Here is a 21,909-nt window from a genome sequence, read left to right on the forward strand (position 1 = left end):
CCCTGCACCCGAGGCCCGCGGGCCGGGACCCCCAGCAAGGTCGGTGGGGGCGGCCCGGGCCCCTCTTTCCGGGCTCTTCCCGCTCCGGGGCGGCCTAAGCGCTCGCACCCGGTTCCCGCGTTTCCGCCGCCCCAGAGCGGGTCTCTCTGCACCCCTCGGGCCGGAGGCCCCGGGCGGGCAGGGCGCAGCCTCGGCTCCCAGGCCTCGGCTCCGTCGCCCAGTCCGCGCGCCCCAGGGCTGCTCCGCTCCCCCTTACCCACGCGCCGCCCCCAGCGCAGCCGGGCCGCGGGAGCCCCGGCCGCCGCTGAGCCCGCGGTCCCCGATCCCACTCCCGGCCCTCGGGTCCGAGCCGGCCGCAGGAAGCCCTGCGCTTGCGGGAGTTCAGGTCATCTCCTGTTTTCTGATGGGCCCAGACTCGGGCTAAATGAACGGATGTGCCTGCGAGATTGGGCTCAAAATAGAAGCGGCCTTAGTATTTTAGGATACTGCAGAAATCCTTATTTCTTCCGGAGAAAAACTCTATAATGACTCCTAGCACTTCCCCTTTCAATATTTGTGCAACTTTATCTCCACCGGCAAGTTGCTCTGGTGACGCAAATCCGCCCCTGTGTATTACAACTACCAAAATAAACGCACGGAAATCAATTCCCTTCTAGCAATGAAAATATAAATATACAGCTGTGACTTTTCCCTTTAATCTTTGCTTTCCGAGCCGTCCGGGCGGTGGCGAAATGAGCGGCCCAGAGCTACTGAGCGAGGCGGGCAGGCCTGGGGGCAGGGGCAGGGCCGATTAAGCCCAACTAATTGGAACTCAGGCTACACCACCGGGTCCTAAATGTGGCCGCATTTTGGGGGGAAGATGCCGCATAGGTTGGGGCTGCTTCTGACCGTTTTGTTTTTGTTTTTGTTGTTTTTGGACTGTTCTCTGTAATCCTTGCAATTCCTCTTTCTTTTCTTTTTCTTTCTTTCTTTCTTTCTTTCTTTCTTTCTTTCTTTCTTTCTTTCTTTCTTTCTTTCTTTCCCTTCCTTCCTTCCTTCCTTTCCTCCCTCCCTCCCCTCTTCCTTCCTTCCTTCCTTTCTGGGCGGACACAGCCAGTCTATTTCCCTGTTCTGAAAGGACAGATTTGAGAAGGTTCTTTATAATTTAACAGGATGGCTCAGGGGGACCTAGAAAGGCGAGCAGAGATCCGATCCAGGTAGATGACCCCGTGACTCAGGCCCCCTGCCTCTGGCATCTCCATACCTAACATCCTCAGCACGAACTCTTATCCTGGACCCAGGGACACAAAAGGTCAATGACACCCGGCGCTGGGCTTTGCTTGGGACAGGAATGCACCTCTGCATGAGCTTCGCTGGCCCAATCTGCTGCCTGCTCCTGTTTTTTGTTTTCGACTCCGGGCAAAGTAACGGGCAAGGCTGTTGCTCTGTAGGCTCGGACACCCCACCCACTAATTTTAAATATTATTTCAAACGTGAAACCTACTGGTTTCAAAAAAAGAGAGAGAGAGAGATTGAAATAAATATTCACAGTCAAAACGAAAAGGAAACACAGCTTACTCAGCTGTTTAAGAATTCGAGAGATTTGCAGTGCTGCAGGAATCTGTGTATACGGTGCCTGTCTTTCTGCCCGAGGGAGATTTATGGGCCACCGAGCCCAGCACTCACAGGTCGGCTTCTTGTGGGTTCTAGGTCCTGCTTTTAGGCTTTGGAGACCCCCTGCAGACGACACACACCGACTTTGGGTTTCTCTGGGCAGACCTCTGCTCCTTCCCTGGAGACCTCACAGTGGTCCCAGAACTAAATACAGATGCTGAGTTTTTCGAAAGAATTGGGCTTCGGGTGGGCAGGGTAAATAATGCATAGGGACCCCACCACCGGGTTTATTCTTTCTCCACTTCCCGGTGGCGCCTGGCCAGTCCTCCGGTAGCTAAGGCCCTCGAGGGCAGCCAGTCCTTTCTGCGGCGGAGCCCCTACCCTCGGTCGTCAGCCACAGGTCTGCACCCAGAGCTTCCAGCAGCCCTTTGGGTCTGATCCCACTTCCTCCTTCCTCCCAGGAGTTCCGACATTCCACCCCCCAGCTCCGCATGCAGCCAGGAAGGACCCTAACCCCCCGAAAACCTGCTGCAGAGCCCACAGCAAAGGGGCACATTGTAACACACGCCCTGTGCTCGCCAGGAAGTCATGGCCCCCTAAGAGCGAAACATGAGAGACCATTTGTTACCCCAGCCATTCCGGAAGGCTGAGGCAGGAGGACTGCAAGTACAGTTAGAGGCCAGCCAGCCCGGATGCTAAGGGAGACCCTGTCTCAAAAAATCAAGTAAGTCTGGAGCCCAGGGGTAGAGTGTGTGGCTACTGTGCACCTGGCCCTGGGTTCAGGCCTCCCATCGGGGAACGACAAGCCGGGAGTCGGAAGGGAGGAGGAAAGCCACGCCCGGAGCAGCAAAGACAACTGAGGCAGGCTGTCCGCCCGGCTGGGAAGGGAAGAGGGACCAAGCCCGGAACCAAACCAGGAAGGGGAAGGTCCTGCGGGGCGCGAGGATAAGGAGGCCGAGGAAAGGCCCTTTGCGGACGGAGCCAAGGGGCCGCCCCATCGCGGGGTCCCTGCCTGCCCCCAAGCCGGGCCGGGACCGGGGCAGCTTCGGGATGCGCGCAGAACCCTGCGGCCGGGCGCCTCCACCTTGCGGGCGAGCCCGGGCAGGGAAAGTCGGTTCTCTGCTGCCACCTGCTGGACCACCCCCGCGTTGCTGTCTGACAGGCCCCGCCTGGTGCGGAAGGTTTGCTCTTGCTCTGGAAAAAGACGGGTTTCTAAATCGGCCTGGACGCAGCACAGGACGGAGAGACGCTGTGAGAGACCGAGACCGGGTGAGGGAAGGACTGATCCTGCAGTAATAAGGATCGGGTTACAGATCTCTGGGTGACCTCACAGCTATTATCTCACTCTAAAATAACCCCTGTTGGGTGCTGAGGAGATGGCCGGCTTTGAGTAAGGAAGCAGGTCCTCCGAGAGGTGGAGTGGCCTCCCTCAGTTTTGTTTGTTTGTTTTTGGAGACAGGGTTTCACTATGTAGTTCAGGCTGGCCTCGAACTTGCAGGGATCTTCCTGCCTCAGCCTCCTGAGTACAGAGATTACAGGTGTGCGCCACTGCACCCGGTCCTCTTGCTCTTTCTGTAGATATCAGGCTGGACTTTTCTGCCCAGATGCCACCCCCACCCCCACCCCGTGGTCTGCTCTTCTGTGGCCTTCTGCACCTGGAACCCTCGGTCTTCCTGACCCAGCCTCCTTCTACCCGCCAAGCCTGTTCTCTTCCTCCACTTTGCAGTCCAAGAGTAGAGCCGGAGGGCCCCACCTGGGCACACAGCACTCAGAGCCGCCCTCTGCCTGCAGCCTTCCTCCTCCACACCCTCCTGCTTGGCCTGCTGGGCTGTCCTGGTGCTGCAGCAGCTCAGCTTAGGGTCTTCTCTAGGGGGCTGTCCGGCCTCAGCCCCCTGGAAGGTCACACACACTAGGTAGTTTAAAGGGAAAATACGGGTGCATTCATTAAAGAATTTGTCCAGATTTCAAGAAATCTGAGGGCAATGAAATATCAGTGAGCTTGAAAGGCTCTGCGGAGCCCCCATCTCCCACCAAGTCTGGGGCTGTCTGTCGTTTGGTGCCAGACACTTAGCAAATGGAGCGGCCTCAGTGTGCCCAGCTCTGCATCACACCAGAGCTTAAGAGCAAGTGACTGTAAGCGCTAAGGAGCTACTGTCAGCGGTGCCCTGGGAGAAAGCTCCAAGCCCTACATTAGTGTGTCAGTAACTATTCAGCTGCTCACTGCACTCTCAGGGGCCAGCGGCACAAATTCCGAAGCACCGTCTTGGGGCTGAGGATGAGGAGGAGTTTACGCAGAGCTGAGTCTGGGCTCAGTGGCAGCAGAGGACCCGGTGTGTAGGACTGCCCAGGCGGTGCCTCGGTGCGCTAGCTCGTTCGTTAGGCCATAAACATGCGTTAGTGGAAGCCAGATCTGTGTTCTGTCTTACAGGCGCCCACAGCCCGACGGGGACTTGCTGCCACCCTGGGTACGATCACAGCAACAGTGGTTTAAGACAGCACCACATCAGGAGGAGAGGTCTCTCCAGACCGCCGCTTTCACACTGTAATTTATTTTGCCTAACTGACATTTTCACACAGTTGTTAGTGTTTTTCATGTCTTCTTCTTCACTCATTTCTTTGAGATTTCAGTGTTCTTCTTCTCAGGAGCTGAGAACTTCTCTACATGAGAGATGTATCCTGACTCTTTGTTACTTTTATTTTTCCTCTGTTTATGGGTCACTCTGAGTTGCTTTTGCTCTGTCCCTAACTTCCTTAGGAGCTTGAAGTACAGGCCCAGACATCACAGTGTCTGTGTGGCTGTTGATGTCCCCTAGCGGCCAGTGTGCTAAAGGCCTGGCCCTAAGTTAGTGCAGCTGGACCTTTGGAAGGAGGCCTTTGTGGGCAGCTCTGAGAGTGTGAGCTCTGGATCACTCAGTTTTCCCATCACTGGGAGGAAATACCCAACACCCACAGCTTTAAGGAGGAGAGGGTTGTTTGGCTCTCGGTTCCAGTGGGTTCAGTCCATAGTTGGCCACCTCCAAGACAGAAGCGCGTGGTGGAGGAAAGCTGCCCACTGCACGGTGTCCAGGAAGCAGAGGGAGAAGGGAGGAGCTGGGGACAAGAATGCCCCCTTCCAAGTCACACCCCTTGTGACCCTCCTGTTCTGACCAGGCCCCACCTCCAAACTTGAGACTTTTGGGGAACATTTTAGAACCAAACCGTAACCTTCCTGCTCTGACCCACCACATGTTAATGTCCATTTCATTATGCAGAATGCACTTAACCCACCTTCCAGTGTCACCAGTCTTAGGAGCACTAGCACTGCTGAGAAGTCCAAGTCCAAAGTGCCCGCTAAGACTCCTGGCGAGCTCATAGCGGTGAGCCCCTCCATGTGAACGCCAAAATGAAAGTTGAACACTCTCAGCATAACTCCCATTCCAAAAGGGAGGGTGAGGGGGACAGACAAAAACCAGATGAAAGCAGCAGCCAATCCAGCAGAGCAAGCATGAGACCCTGCAGCCGCGTGCCCAGCACCTGGGGCAGGTGTGGTGATGTGTGAGCAGTGCCACCCTGTGGCCTTGCTGGTTTCAGCCCAAATGCCCTCCCTCAGAGTGGTCCCCCCTGGCTGGCTGTACCTCTTCTCAGCAGCTATCCCACGTTTCTGGCCTCTCCAACCTCCTGCATTCTCCACTGCACCGCAAAGGCTCCTGACAGGGACTGCGATGCTGTCACACACGTTTGCCTGGACTGTTAGGTCCTCTTCTGAAATCTGAAGCCTCCAGAACCCATAACTTTCAATCCTCCTGGCCTATAAAACCAGCACCATGTGGGTGACACCAAGTCTGCCATCAGCATGAGCAGTAGCCATGCCTCCTTGGCTCTGAGTACATGGATGGAGAACTTGGGGATACATTTCCCTACGTGTCTCTGAATCAGCAGACATTCCAGGGACTTTCTTGTTAAGTGAAATATTTAGTTTTGTACCTTTGAACCTGAAATGGATGGGGTATTGCTGATTTTTGAGAAGCCCGTAAGACGTCTTTCTTCTTGCCTCTGTGCAAACCACTTGGCTTCTTTTTATTGTTACTCTTTTTAGTAACCAACTTCTCTTTTGCCCCAACTTTGTAAGCATACCCATTCTTGTGAAACAGCAAACTTTTCAAATCATTCAACTCTGTTTGCTTCTGATTTTCACTGTGAGTATGGCTAAATGTAGCTGAGAGTACCCAGGCCATGACCTGAGCATTGGGCTGCCTTGAAATTTCCTTTGCAACGTTATTTAGTCAGTTGCCCTCAATCTTAGTCTCTTGTCATCTCAGCACATGGGCAAAATGTAGACAAATTTTCAGCCAGAATGTAATACACAGAGTCTCTAGTCCAACTGCCAGTGGAGTCTGTTGTCAGCTGAAATCACCTGAACCTGGTCTTTAATGTTTGCCTTCCTATCAGCATTCTGGTGTTATGAGTTTGTTGTGGTTGATACATTGTGTCAACTTGGGGAGTCTAGAGGTTTGGCTAAGTGACTCAGCAGGAAGCCAGGGTGCTTACTTTGTATTCATCCTGAGCCTGTGCAAGAGGCAGGCATGCAGAGGGTGTGGGTGTAGAGGACCACCCCCAGCCCCCAAGGCAGGTAGGCTGCATTAAAAGAGGGAATTAAAAAAGGACTGGCTGCTGGTTCTTCAGAGAAGCTCCAGTCTTCGCCTTCAGCTTGGTCGTCTCCTGGCTTCTGGAGCAGACTCTTTGGCTTCCATCTGGGACTCTTCAGCCTTCTGGTGTTGGCTCTCCGGCCTTCATCATAGATTCTTCAGCATTCCGTCGCAGACCCATCAGCCTCCTGATACGGACTTGCATGGACACTGCAGTGAGCTCCAGGCCTGGGGCTGGGCTCTTCAATCTCCAGGGTGCAGACACCCTCTGCACACTTCCTCATCCAGCTCTGTGGCTGACCATTGTAAGCCAAACTTGTAATTTCTTGTACATTTGTTTATCTTGTGTTATCTCTGTTCCTCTAGCAAACCCTGACTGATACAGAGTTCTAACCAGACTCTTTCATCTTCTTCATCAGTCTCTGCTTACAGCATTTTAAGTCTTCTCTAGATGGCACCTTCCAACTTTTCCCAATTCCTTCTACAGATCAGTTTAAAAAGCTTCTGAACCACATGGACAGGGCCAGTCACGGCAACCACCATGTTCTTGGTAACAGTGAGCTTTATTAGTCTCTTTCTCATCACTGGGACAAAGTACTCAATATCCACAGCTTAAAGGAGAAAAGGCTGACAGCCTCAGTGGGTTCTTTCCCTGGCTCGCTGGACCCAAGGCGGAATGGCATGAAGAAAGGGCATGGTGGAGGGCATCGCAGAGAGAAACTGCTCGCCGTGTGGCAGCCAGGAAGCAGAGAAGGGAGGAGCTGGGGTCAAGAACGCATCCTTACAACTCATGCCCCAGGGACTCACACATTTCCGACCAGGCCCCACCTCTGAACGTACGCCTTTCGGGGAACATCTTACATCTACACTGTCACACTCTCCGAAGAAATTAGGAAACTGTCTCCTTTCTCTTTGCTTCTTTCTCTGGGTCCTGGCTGACGAGGTAAGGGGTTTTAGCCTTCCACAAACTGTCTCCACGATGTGCTAATTGACTACATGGCTTGTGCGCCAGGCACAGACTATAACTTCTAAAACTGCAAACCAAAATAAACCTTTTCTCTTTATAAGGCAGTTACCTCAGGTGTTTTCTCATAGCATCAGGAAGCTGACAACACAGTAGCTGTGGGATGTTACATGTTAGAGGTAAACTATGGCCCCTTTCCCAGGTTGCAGCTGGCCTCAACTCAGCTCTGTCTCCCAGCTTCCAGGATGCCCTGGGCCTGGATGCCGTCTTAGAAGCCAGCGTCTCTGTGTTCTCCCAACAGCCACTGCACACTCTCCCCTTGTGCTGTCCCCGGGTGACAGCAGGCCTGCACTTCCTGTCGGTGGCCTCCCCGTCCTCTGTTTTCCTGTGCTGCCCCCTGTCTGCAGAGATCATAGATGCAAACCATGGTTCCAGCCTGCAGTGCCACGTGGCGAGTTTCTTGGCAGCTGAGATTTATTCTGTTTGGTTTTAGTTTCAGCTCTTTCCAATTAACATGTCCAAAATGTTAGAAAGGAGAGAGGGATAGGAAAGAGGGGGACCATGACGATGAAACACACACAGCTCAAGATCTATGGTCAGTTCCACAGTACGCGGGGCTGGCGGCCGCCACTCACCACCATAGTTCACTCTGAAAGATACGTTGAGGCTAACTGTTCTGTAAGTGTGGTAGTAACGTCCTCTTACTCCTAGTCTGTGAACACTCTCGACACCAGCTGTGTCGTGAAAACTGCTTGTCTGAAGCAAGAATATTTGAGTAGATGTGTTAATATGGACATGACCTAAGAATGAAAGAAAAATGACTAGAAAACTACTTCCAAACAATGTCATTACAATTCTATGACCAGAGACTACCATGGGAAATATGTATTGGTGGGAGGGTGAGACCAGATTCTAGACTAAGTCCTGCATGGCCCCAGTGACTCCAGTGGGATAAGGGGAGGCACCCCAAGCCAGTGTGCCTACAGGCAACCCTGTGGTCAGCTACTGTCTTTAAAAGTTCATAAACTGAAGCTGGAAGGGCAAAGAGGTCCCAGACATGGCAGGAACTTCTCAGAGTAGCTGCAGCCCAGGGTGAAGTTAGACCTTCTAAAATATGTGGCTGTGACAACAAAACTTTTAAATCTACATCTCAAAAAAGCATGAACATGCTGGGGGTCAAATCCAGGGCCTCACACATGCTAGGAAAGCATTCTGCTACTGAGCTGCACCTCCAGCCCCCTCCTCAAGTTCTAATGAGCGTCCAGAGGCCGGTGTGAACGCAGCAAAATCACACACTTGCCTGTTGTCAGTTGTGATACGACTGGAGACTCATGAAGCATGCAAACAGCCCACAAATGTCTTGTGACTGTATAATACCCCATTGAGTAGGTGCGTAATTTACACAATAAATAACTGTGCAATACTTTTTAAAGGATAAGAAAAACACCGGGCTGCAGGAAAAATGCTGTGCTGTCAGCTGTTAGCAAGATGGAAATCAGAGCTGTTCAACTCTTGTTTTACTCAAGTATTCTTCCAAAGAAAAATTACAAATGTTTTTAAAACACTTCATGTAAATTTAAAGATCTATCTAGAACAATCTTTGAAGTTACTAAAAAATAGAAATGGTGCTTAAAATTCACCATGTTTTACCCGACATGTTTGCAAGCACTCTGATATGACCTGAGACTCGTTGTTAACTATATCTTCAAGAATTCATGGAGAAGGGGAGAGATGCCAAAATCAAGAGGCAAAAAGTAGACCAAATTTTAAAAGGGTTGTAAACCTCAGACTAGTAAATATATTATTCCCTGGGAAATCTGGACCGGAGAATCAAGTTGCTTATTCATCTGCATTTTGAAAACTGTCTAGGATTCCATTGAAACAGGATGCATTTTTTTGTGGGTTTGTTTTTTTCCGGTACCGGGGATCAAACTCACAACCTTGCGCTCGCCAGGCAGGCGCTGTGCTGCTGAGCTAAATCCCCAGCCCCTCAGTTTGCATTTTTAAAAGAGCAAGTTATGCCAAGCTAATAACATTTCTTTTCTCCTAAAAGGCTGGTGAGTTCATTGAGTAGTTCTTTCAGTTCATTGACAAATATTTTTGAGTCAGATACCACACAATCAAAACTCCTCTAGACAGGGGCAGCCTAGCAGTGCAAAAGAAAGCAAAACTCTCCTTCACAAAGCACGCATTTCACAAGATGTGATCTGCATATGTACCAATTTCCCATGATGAATGTATTCACACATTGCAAGCGTATACTTATAAAAAGACACATATCCAATTCTCAAAAAAAAAAAAGCACACATTTAGTAATAAAAGAGTCTGAAGGGAATAGACATATCCTGCTGATCAGTTCCGTTGATAAAAAGAAAGCAGAATAAAGAGATGAAAAGTAAGAGAGCAGCACTGGAAAACTACATCCCGCTGTAAGCAAAATACTTGACAGTGGTGGTGTAATACGCTTTCAGGCAAGATGAGGCAACGTGGATTCGTGATAGGAAGGTAGTTGGTTGAATTTGTCACCCTGATTCCTACAAATTAGTGAGAATCTAGAGGGGTTGGTTCAAAAGCCCTGTACTCAGAGAATACTCTAGATAATGACCAGACTATTTCTGACCCCATCTTAATCAGAACTGTCACTGATGGTTTAAATGGAGACATAGGGTCATCACTCCGAAAAAGAAAATCTAGGAGGGACAATAGTAGAGAAGCAATAAATAAAAGGCAAAAGGGCAAAATGAAGAATGAAGACTCTGAAGAGCTACTCTTCTACGAGGTCAACAAGGACGCTGGGGACAGGGCTGACATCGTGGCTTTCAGAACTCTGAAAGTTAGCCAAATCTCCCCAACAATCTGAGTGTTAATTTGAGAGAAATGGCTGAAGCTTGGTGAGACCAGTGATCTCCGTGGTGTCTTAGCTTGCCCTGTGCTCCCTACGCTCTCCTCAGTTGTGTGGTAGCCTTGAAAATCAACAGCTTAACCATCATGGTACCATGAAACCCAGCACACTACAGTGTGCAGAATAGCAGTGGAGCCCGCCCACGAGTCCCAGCCTCAGAGATCTGCCACAGTTTGACCTCTTGGGCAGTGTGCTAGAGACCCCATCTGCAGGGCTGGTCTTTATTCCACCCCACTTAGAGCTCAACTCATCTGAAAACCATTTTTCTAGGTGCACTGGGCAAAACAATCAGCAACAATTGTTTAGCATTGCAGCTGCCTGAGGCTGCAGGGCTGCTGGGGGGAACTAAGAAGCTGGCACACACCAAAAAAAAAGAATTAAAAGGAAGTCTGGGGAATACACTGTCCACGTGGGGCTTCGCAAAGCTCTGATACCTTCTGAATGTAGAAGACCACAGACACAGGCAGAACAGTTCCAGTGCTTCGGAAAGCCCAAGGAGAGAGGAAATGAAGGCCAAGATGTCATTGTAAGCGGCCTGCAAGAGTGCTGGAGATGCACTTTCAGCGCATCCAGAGAGCTTCCTGGCAAAGCTGGGGAGGGTTCTTGCCGCTAGGCATGCAGGGAAACCTCCATTCGACAACCAGTGGGCACCTCGCTAGCCCAGTAGAGCTGCAGTAGCTGTGCATGACTCTGAAGAAGAGAGATTTTGTGTAATTAGTTCAGGAAGGTCACTGAGCAAACAGACAACTACTACAAGCAACAGAAAGAAGCAACAAACCCTGCTGGGTGGGACCTGATTTCCAGTCAGCACGGAAGACTCTGAATTTAAAATCTCTCCCTCCCTCCCCCTCCCCCTCTCCCTCTCCCTCTCCCTCTCACTCTCACTCTCCCTCTCCCTCTCCCTCTCTCTCTCTTTCTCTACAAGACAAGGAAAGGAATAGGAAAGTATGCCATTAACTTAAGCAAATACCGCAGTTAAAGGAAACTGTCCCACAAAAGTCATGCTTGGACTTAGTATGCAGGGTTAAAATCAGCCAATAAATATGTTCAAATAATAAAAGAGAATCCGTGCCTAAAGAACTAGAGGGAAATTTATGAGCAATACATCACCCAATAAGGAATGTCGGTAAAGAGATACCAACTGTTAAAGAGAACCCAGAGGTTTGAAGTTAAGAAGTACAACGCGTGATGTGAAGGATTACCTGGAGGAACTCAGCAGCCTATTTGAGCCGACTGAATAAAAAAATCGGCGGACATGCACAGAGGTCAGCGGAAGTCACTCAGTGTGCAGGGCAGAAATGAAAGTGCAGGAGCACAGTGAGCGGAGACTCGGGCGTGTGAGCCATCACCGCATGAGCCCACGTGCGTGCACAGAGGTGCAGAAGGGGAGGAGGAATATCTGGGGCAAATCAGTGAAAACTCCACAAATCTGAATTTTAAAAAACACACTGAGGGCCAAGGATGTAGCTCAATGTTGAAACGCTTGCCTAACACAGACAAGTCCTGAATTCAATCCCCAGTACCACAAAGCAAACAACAAAAACTACGTTTATGCAGCCAATGAGCTCAGTAAAATACAGATAGACTAAACCTAAAGATTTGACCACCCTCGATGTGTCATAATTAAACTGATGAAACACAAAGGCAGAAAGAAAGCAGCAAGTCAGAACTGCCTCGCCGCGGAGGAGGAAGACTCGATGAGACACACCGCGAACTACTCACCAGAAGCGGTGGCAGCCAGTGTGTGCGAGGAGAAGGATCTTCAGTGGAAAACACTACACACTGTGAAAATAAATCTATTCATCCTGAGGCCGAAAAACCTGACAGAATCATAAGCAGTGGACACACCCCACCAAGAGGTACCACAGGGTGTATTCAGGCTGAAGTGAAAGTAGCAATTACTACATAGGAACTCGAATCTGCGTGAAAGAATAAGGAATGACTATGTAAATAAACATAAAAGGCGATGTGAGTATAATTCTGCAACCCTTGCGTTATTTAAGAGGGCTGCAGAAAGCAATCATTGCAAGACTGTGGGGCTGGGGAGGCAGCTCAGCAGCGCAAGTGCCTGGCAAGCACAAGGTCCTGAGTTCAAGTCCTGGTACCAAAAAAGAGAGACTGTTATCAGGATTATAGTGTATAAATATATAATTTGAATGGCAGCAGTGCCACAAGGAGAGCTATCTAGGAGCAAAGTTTTCGTTTACTACTTAAAATCAAGTTGGTTACATTGTAATAAATTAAGATTTAACTATAATCCAGGCAAAAAGAGAAATGACAAGGGAACTAAATGGTGCAGTAGAATCTACATGAAACGGAAGACTCTGGCAGAGGGAGAGTGGAGGGAGGGAGGCCACAGGGGAGATCCAGGACAGCAAAGCTGCAGGTGTGAGTCCCACCTTGTCCTTAACTATATTAAATGGAAATGGATTAAACATTCCAACTAAAGGCAGAAATTGGCATGTGGGCTGTAAAAAATGCTCCAGCTATGTGATTCACAGACGATACTCTTGAGTGTCAAAGGCACAAACAAATTGAAAGTAAAAAATGGAAAAACTTATATTATATAAACAAAGCTAAAAAAGAGATGGAGAGGCTATATTAATGTCAGGCAAATTGACATTAAAACAAAAATCAACTGGAGTCAGAAAAAAACACTGCGTTACTTTAAAAGGTTCAATCCACCAAGAAGACAGAATCACGTATGAACTTAAAGATCGCAAAAAAACGTGCAGGGAAAATTGGCAGAATTGAAGCAGGGGACAGAGAATTCAACAGCAACATTTGAAGACTTCAATATTCCACTTTTAATAGTGGGTAGAACAACTGACAAAAGATCTATGGGAATATTGAAGGTGCAAGTAACACAACAAATCAACCAGACCAAATAAATCTCTATGGAACCTTGCACCCAGCAACAGAACACACATTCTCCTCAGGTCCACATGGCTCCTCAGGGCAAACCACATGTTCAGCCATACAACAAGACTCAACACTTGCGGCTGGGGATTTAGCTCAGCGGCACAGTGCCTGCCTGGCAAGGGCAAGGTCGTGAGTTCGATTCCCGGTACCAGAAGAAAACCAAAAAAAAAAAGATTCAACACTTTTAAAAGGGTTAAAGTCAGGAAAAGTATATCCTGAAACCACATGAAATTAACTCAGAGAGAGAAAGCAACTGGGAAATTCACCAATATGTAAAAACTAAATAATATGCTCCTAAGTAATCAATGAATCAAAAGAGTAATCATAAGGGAAATTAGAGGACATGTGAGGTGCACGAAATGAAAACACAGCAAAGCAAAACTTATTAGATGAAGGCAAAGCAGTGAGTACAGGGAAATGTTTAGATAAATGCCTATTTTTTCAGTGAACGCTGTCAAATCAGTAAGTTAACCCTCCAGGAGCGGGAGTTGTAGCTCAGCAGTAGAACAGGTTGCCTAGCACGCATGACACTCTGGGAACTCCAACACCACACACACTCACACACTCACACGCACACGTTGATCCTTCACTTGAAAACACTGTAAAAAGAAGAGCAAGTTAAGCCAAAAGCAAGCAGCAGGGAAGAATTAATAAAGATTACAGCAGAAATAAATGAAATAAAGAATAGAAAATAATAGAGAAAAAAAATGAAACTAAAAATTGACTCCCTGGAAAAATCAATAAAATAGACAAATCTTTAGCTAGACTGATGAGGGTGGTAGAGAGAGACAGACATTAAGATAAAGACACAGAGAGACACAAATTACTGAAGTCAGGAGTGAAAGAGCAGCACTACCGACCTTACAGTAATAAAAGAGGGCTAAGAGAATACTCTCAGCTGCTCTGCACCAACAAAGCAGAAGAAATAGGCAGATTCCCAGAAACACACAAGCTGCTGAAACTAATTCTAGACAAAACAGAAAATTTGAATAGGTCTAATGTTGCATTAGTTATCAGAAAACTTCCCCCAAAAATCTAGCCACAGACTTATGACATCAAATGTTTCCCTTGCCGGTCCTTCATGAACTCATCCAAAAAGTAAAGAAGAGGAAACACTTGTCACTTGCCCTGTAAGGCTGGCGCTGCTTGAAACCAGCGTCAACGCAGATGTCACAAGAAAAGAAACCCACATAACGACGTCCCTTCTCAATGCGAGTGAAGAAATCCTCCACAAAATGTTAACAAAATTAATCCAGCAGTGTGTAAGTGAGACTGTAACTAAGATTTATCCCAGGAATAGAAGGTTGGTACAAAATACTAATACCAACAAATATACTACTGTGTACCCTGTTACTGCTGATAAAGAGGAAACCGCCAAAAGGAACAAAGCTGGAGCCCCCTGTTGCTGACTGATTTTATTTTTTTATTATCTTTTAAATATTTTATTCATAAATTTATTTTCTAATTAATTAAGTTTATTGGTACATTTTACGTACACATAATGATCACACTCATCATAGGGAATTTGTACCTGTACGTGGTATGTCTGGATTCTTTTTTCCCCCTTTCCCCTATCCTCCTTACTGTTTAGTTTGTTTGTTTTTGTTTTTGAGACAGAGTCTCATTCTATAGTTCAGGCTGGTCTTGAACTCACTGTGTAGCCCAGGCTGACCTCGAACTCATAGTGATCCTTCTGCCTCAGCCTCCATGTGCCACCATGCCTGGCCCATCCCCTACCCTCCCTTTAACCCCTCTTGCCCTTCCTATTTACAAAAGCTTTGTTCCCATTTTTTCCTTCTTTTCTCCTTTTTTTTCTTTTGCCTTCCTTCTTTTCCCCCTCCCCCTCTCTAGTTCCCCTTCCCATTTGAACATCTTCCTATTTCACAATGTCTTTTATACATTTTGGTCCTTATTTACACTTTCGGTTTCTCACACCAGAGAAACTAGGTGGTATTTACATGTATATGTCCAATTTATGTCACTTCAGAGTATGTTCTCAAGGTACATCCATCTACTTAGAAATGTCTAATATTATCCTTCTTTATGGCTGAGTAGTACTCCATTATATAAAATAATCACATCTTTATCTATTGCTGGCTGATTTTAGATCTTACTACAAAGCCACAGTAACCAAGACAGTGCGGTTCTGGCACTGGAGAGACATACAGACCAATGGAACTGAGAGTACAAAAATGAACTCTTACGCTGGTCAGCAGATGTTTGATAATAGTGACAAATGAATTCAATGAGGGAATAATAGTCCTTTCAAAAAATGGTGTGTAGTAGTGGGAAATTCACATGCAAAAGTATGGTATCCTGCCTCACACCATATATACAAATTAACTCAAGATGACTCACTGACCTGAATATAAGAGATGAAACTATAAAGTTTTAGGAGCAAATGTAAGAGTAAATCTTTGTGACCTTGTACTACAGTAGTGGTTTCTTAGCTCTGACACCAAGAGACAATTAAATATACGTATATAAACATATTGGCCTCCATTGAAATTAAAACTTTCTTGTTTTGAAGGAAGTCATCAATAACAGAAAAACAACCCATGGAATGGGCAGAAATATTTTTGAAATCATATGTGAGATAATGGACTGTGTAAAGAATTATTGTAAACCAGCAATAAGAAACAAGCCAATTAAAAATGGGCAAAGAGCTGGGCGTGGTGGCGCACGCCTGTAATCCTGGCACTGGGAAGGCTGAGGCAGCAGAATCTTTACAAGTTCGAGACCAGCCTGGGCTACAAAGTGAGCTCAAGGCCAACCTCAATTGCATAGGGAGAACCTGTCTCAAAAACACTAAATAAATAAATAAAAATTAAAAATGGGCAAAGAAATGGAAACAACCTTTCTCCAAAGGTACCCATACAGTCATACAGTACATAGAAACAAGTTTAGCTTCATTAGTCACTAGGGAACTGTAAATGCAAGCCAGGTGCTATAGCTGCTGGACGTCTGGTTTGCTGCCGCTGCAGGCGCTGCATCCTCCATCTGGGGCACCCTGCACCCTAGCCTGGGCTCCCTGTCCCTGGCCCGCTCCTGTTTGTCTGTCAGAGCCCATCCCACACCATGTCCCTTCCTGGCAGCCTTCCTGACCTTGTCCCCCGCTTTACTCCTTCTGCACTGGGCGCTTTCCTCCACGTCCCGGAGCAGTCTTGTTTCCTGGGACACAGCCCGGACGTGCTGTGCTGTTACTGTCCCCCGCCCACACACTCCTGCTAGGAGTCTTTTCTGGACAGAGACGATCATTCGTCCTGTATCCTCTGTACCTTGCATGGGGACTGGCAAAAAGGAAATGCTCAGCAAATAGCTTTTCAGTGACAACTGAGCCCAAAATTATAAGTAACAAACAAAAGAAAAAACACTGATTCTGTTAAAATATCAAATGGAGAAATGATTTCCTGAACTACATGCCGACCAAACAGCCAGAGACTCACAGAAGCAGGGAGAAGAAGCTGCAGGTTCCGAGCCCAGCCCAGCATGGGGAAGGCCTGGGTTCCGCCTCACAAGGGAAAGACAAACAGCTGGGCCTGAGTGAGGGGAAGGCTCTGCATGGCCAGGGCAGGACGGCAGCCCAGGCACAGCTTTGCAAAGCTCCTGCAGAAAAGACGGGGTGGAGAGGGGGAACGGAGGCAGCCAATAACAGAACCAATGGAAGAAGAAGATAGGGGACGGAAGGCAGGTTCAGCCCAGTAAGTTAAAACAGTAAATAAACGCATGAACATGAGCTTCGTTGTCATTTCCCTGTGACACTCCAGGAATACCTAATGGCAATAACAGCAGCTGAGCGGGGCTTCAGGGGTGCTGGGTACAGCCCACAGCTTCTACTCACACTATTTCATTTAATCCTAGCCATATTTTATGCAGAACACACCAGAAATCACCTTCACTGATACCTTCTCTAAATAGGCATTTGACAACGTCCAGTGTAATGTATTCTGCAGAAGGCAACCCAGTATTTTCCTTTAAAAATGGTTAGATATATGCACATTAATATTTTTACTTTATTATTTTCATCTATCTTTATTAGTTTTGCTTGTTATTGTTATTCCTGAGTTGAGTGCTTTGATTGTTTTTTAATCTTTCGTTCTCTAAGAAACATGCATTTTAAAACTGCAGTATTTCCTCTGAGTATTACTTTGGCTATTTCACATTTGTTTTCATAAGCGGGCTCTAATTTGTTTTTAAATAGTTTTGGTTTGCTTTTATATTCAAGAACTTAGGATATTTTAATATTTCCAAGTGGAGGGTTATATGTGTGTATGTGTGTGTGTGAATTTCTATTTTATTGCATTGTATACAAAGTGCAATTTATGTGACCCATTTACTTTGGAATTTGTTGGAATATTCTCAACAAGTGGCTAACTTTTGAGAATTTCTGTATAGTTTAAAAAATAACTATTTTTTCTGTTAAATGCAATATTTAATGTATCTATTAAATATGTTTATGTTGTTCAAATGTTATGACTGCAGCATTACTCTTGGAGTATTTGATTTTTCATGCTTTTTTATCAGTTTCTTCCTGCATTAGGGAGCTTTTTGTCACTGTGACAAGATGCCTACCGTAAACAGCTTGAAGGAGGAGAGGGTTATTCTGACTCACGGTTTCAGCAGTGTAGTCCATGGTCACAGTTCCATTGCTTTACGCCTGTGGTGAGGCAGAAGCATCATGGAAAAGAGTGTGACAGAGCAAAACTGCTTGCCTCATTGCACCAGGAAGCAGAGGGAAAAAGAGAAAGGACCAGGGAAAAGACACTCCCTTCTGGGTTACATCCCCAGTGACCTACTTCCGCCAACTTGACCCCACCTCCAACAGGGACTAATCCACTGACAACGTTAACACCCTCATGACCTGCTCACCTCTGAACATTGCTGCCCAAAGGGATCAAGACCTCAGTACGTGAGTGTTTGAGGGATACTTCGTGTTTAAACCAAGACGCTCCCTATATTTCTATTAGTTTTATACATTTTGAAGTTGTTAGGTGCATGAAGTTGACAACTTCTTGCTGGATGAATTTTAATCAACAGGAGCTTGTTTCTTTTTCCTTTTGAATGCATTTGGCTTTACATTCCATCTTACCTCCTATGTGTACTCTAGCTTACTTACGTTTAATTCTGAGTGTTTGAATAGTGTTCACCTTGAAAGTGTGCATAGTTATGTTCAGAGAAGTCACCTTTTCATGCTGGTTCCTGCAGCTGCAGCCTGGCCCCCTGCAGACTCAGTGTCACCAGTATATTAAATACCTGCCTGCCTGAGGCTGGACCAGTCCCCCGGACTTGGACTCTGAACACGCTCTCAGTGGTGAGGGCGCGGCTAGGACGCACTGCCTGGGAGCAGTGCACCACTGCAAACCCTCCTGCTGGGCCCAGAGGGAAGTTCTTGTGTTCTCCCTGTGCCAGGGCCGCTGTCTACGAAAGCCCTTCTGTGCTCCAGAACCTACATCAGTGGTGGTGAATCTACGGCACACCCACTGCAGTGGGCTCTTTGTATCCTTGGAAGATCTAAAGGTTCACCCTCACTGATGTGCATCATTCTCTGCCTTGACGATAGAGGGGAAAAGGAAGGTGTCGTAGATGTGGAATCAGGAAAGCATTGACTAGGTTTGAATCCTGAGATAACCCACCCTGAAGACATTGAGTTTTATTTTTTGAAGTACTCACTCAGGAGAGACTTTCTGAGATTTCAGGGCTATTGGGTTCAACCAGTCAGTCACACAGTCAGCACTTTTAACTGATACTTATTGTCTTGATGTGGATAACTGTTATAGACACAAATCAGTCCCTAGCCTCAGGGAGCTTAAAGTTGAGATGGAGGTAAAAAAAATGTAGGAAACAAATAATAACATGAAGAAATATAAAACCGGCCAAATGCTGGAGGATGATCTTGTTGGTCTTAGAAAAGTGTCATTGAAGGACATATCTGCAGATCTGTATATAAATATCTTTGAGTGGAACACTGTTTTTTGCTGGCCATTTCTTACATATAGCATTTGAAAAACAGCCCCATCAGGACAGTGGAGATCATACTCTGAGCTCGGCCAGGGCTGACTGACCGCATACAGTGCACCACTCTTCCTTCCATTTGCTGGACTCTCCCCCGTTCGCCTTTCCCCCACTCTTCGTCCTTGCTTCCTCTCCTCCCCGCCTCTGTCTTTCCTCTCCCCGCCTTCCTTCCCCCAGCACTTCTGATGAAGTATTCGCAACAAGCCCTTTGCTCATCCCCCCGGCGCCTTTCTGCTGCGAAGCGAGGTGGCTGTGTCAATGCCCTGGTGCCTATTTTTACACTCCTGTTTGTCCGGAGTCTGACGTGGTCATTGCAACCTCTCCAAAGGCCCATTGTTCAGCACTTCAAGAAGAATGTTGTTATATTGACTGCTAGTGCGTCAGCCCGGCTCTCTCTGGAGCAGCTTTTGGATGAAATTAGATAATTTCCATTAGGAGACCATGCATTATTAGTCCCTGGTGCCAAACTGGAGAATGAGCCAAGATGACTATTTCTGGCCAGGCTCAAGTCAGGAAGGAACCTTCTTGGCTTTAATGGGATTCTGCTATTGTTGGTAGCCTTCTGTTTGACACCCGGCCAGCCCAGGGTTGGAAATTGTTTAGAAAGCTGCATGAAATATAATAGAGCCCAGCCATTTACACAAGCACATTCCTGCACAATGTTTATTTTGAAGAAGGGAAAAAAATATATTGTCCTTGGCAGACAACAATTAAAAAAAAAAAAAAAGAAAGAAAGAAAGCAGTAACTTGACTCCCTGACCATATGCGTCCCCTTGCCAGTTGTGTTTGAAAATTCCCCCTTGGTATCAGAGAATTTCACACTAAAGGGACAAATTGCCCGTTGTATGTACAAGCGTCTTCATCACAGACCAGTCTAAAGTCACCCAGCCCTTCGAGGCTGATGCTGTTTAAGATAGGGGTGCAGGAGAGAAACGGCCCGAGGAGTATTCCAGGCTCACGCTGGGGACATTCTGGGCCCCAGATGTCAAGTCCCCCAGCCCCCTTGGTCTTTCTCTCCAGTCAGAGCTCTTCTCCCCCAGTTCCAGCGCCGTGCTCATGCGCAGCGGCTGTGGGCTGAGCAGAGTGAGACACAGAAGCAGCACAAGGAGGTGAGACAGCGCTCTTCCACTTGGGGAGAGTCTGAAGCTCCGCCGGGAGCAGAGCGGTGGTCTCAGTCAGTCACCGTCAGAGCTGACTGTGGAAAGGTTGTCTCTTCCGGCATCACTAGTGCCAGAACTAGCTAAGGATCTTGAAGTGTTGGACGTTCTTGAGTGAGACTGGAATCTTCATCTGCTTTCTGCCACAGCTGCTTAGTGTTGCCGATTTGGCCTTGTTTTCTTGTACAACGGGGCTAAGAGCGTGTGTGAGAAAATGGTAAACAGGACACACCACAAAACCTGAGGTGACTTCTCAACAGACGGCCCTTGAGAAAGAAATAAAATCGCATTTACTGTAGGAGTTCCTAGGCTGACTCGAAATGCTGTTTCCCAAGACAGTCTACAGATAAAATCTGCAAGTCTGGAGGCCAATTCCCATCAGCTGACATTTAGATGTCTTCAGACCTGCCGCTTCCTTTCAATTATTAGGCGTTAGCCTTGGCCTTTTCCTCCTCAGCTCTTTCAATAAATAATATGTACAGCGGAGCCTTGACTGTCAACAACAATGGGGGCCAGGGGAAGCAGAGATAATTACGAGATAATCACCAAAGCCAGCCACGGAGCCAGGTTGTGACAGAAATGTCACCCTTTTCCCATGAAACCTCTCCGCAGAAATGCTGACCCTCGGCCAGACCGCCGGGCGGTGGGTCAGCCCTGCCGAGGAGGGACGGGAGGCTCCAAAGGCACAGCCACAGCTCCGCGCCTGAAGGAGGCCAGGGCCCCACAGCGTTAGGAACAAGTTCCACACAGCAGGCAGGACGGGAAGGCCACCCCAGAAGCCACCCCGCTGCACAGGGCCCCCTCCCTCTGGCCTGGGGAGCCCCGTGAGTTGGGTGGACGGCGCTGGGATTCGGTTCAGTGATGCAGCAAAGGTGATGGGGGAGGTTGCAGGTGTAACTGAGGTCCAAAATCGTTTGGGTTTAGTGAACCAAAAGGGAGGTCGTCCTGGCCTCCCTCAGTGAAGGCGCCTAAAGGGAGCCGGTCCTTGCTCAGCGGAGAGGTCTGCAGTTGGGCTGCTACTGCAAAGCACCGGAGACTGAGCGAGCTGTAAACGCAAGAATTCCCTCACCACTCTGGAGGCTGACGTCACCGCAGGCTCTGCGCGGGATCTCGCTTGGTTTGCAGACAACGTCTTCTTGCTGTGTCCTCACTCAGAGGAAAGAGCTGGGAGTTGTCTGGGGTCCCTTTCACAGGGGGCTGGATGGAAGGGCAGCTCCTAAAGACCCCACCTCCTCCCAGCTGCACACGGGAGTTGGGGTGGTGTCAGAGTCGGCAGGGTGGGGAGCATTCCACTCCCTCTCCCACTGAGCTGGAAGAAACCAGCAGCCTCACTGCCCACCACCTTGGGAGGGAGGTGCCCGGGAGCTGCGGGTTCAGCTCCGTGATCTGAGGCATGGAATCCCAGCAGGCTGCGTGTGTGTTGGGGACAGAGCTGCATCCCAAGGAGAACACAGCAGGCCACACTGTGTCCTGAGACCCTGAGCACAGCGGCCCAGGGACGCCCACACACAGAGACAGGACCCACAGTTTGGGCTGCTGGGAGCTGCTGAGTGCGTGGTGACCGCCATGGGCAGCAGGAGGTGAACGGCCGTGGCCAGCTCTGCAGTGTCGCCCAGGTCTGTCTGAGGGGACGACTGGCTGCACGTCAGAGGCATCTGGGGTGCATGCCTGAGAGCCCCTATGGCCTTCGGCTGGACGCGCCCTGAGGGGTCACCGGCTACGTCCTTTCTGGAC

The 21,909-nt window shown here is 48.1% G+C and overlaps 1 protein-coding gene across 1 annotated transcript; it reads right to left on the reverse strand.

Annotated features, from left to right (window-relative positions):
* LOC106147112 (collagen alpha-1(I) chain-like) lies at positions 1–4,945 on the reverse strand (the record flags this gene model as incomplete). The annotated part of the gene is given in 3 exon segments (XM_013507020.1): positions 1–251; positions 2,629–2,787; positions 4,861–4,945. Coding segments are annotated over 3 exon segments (495 nt in total), but the record flags the coding sequence as incomplete, so codon positions are not given.
* Between the last annotated feature and the right edge of the window lie 16,964 nt (positions 4,946–21,909).

Source organism: Chinchilla lanigera, unplaced genomic scaffold (assembly GCF_000276665.1).
Source record: "Chinchilla lanigera isolate Chin_1 unplaced genomic scaffold, ChiLan1.0 scaffold00119, whole genome shotgun sequence".
NCBI lineage: Eukaryota > Metazoa > Chordata > Mammalia > Rodentia > Chinchillidae > Chinchilla > Chinchilla lanigera.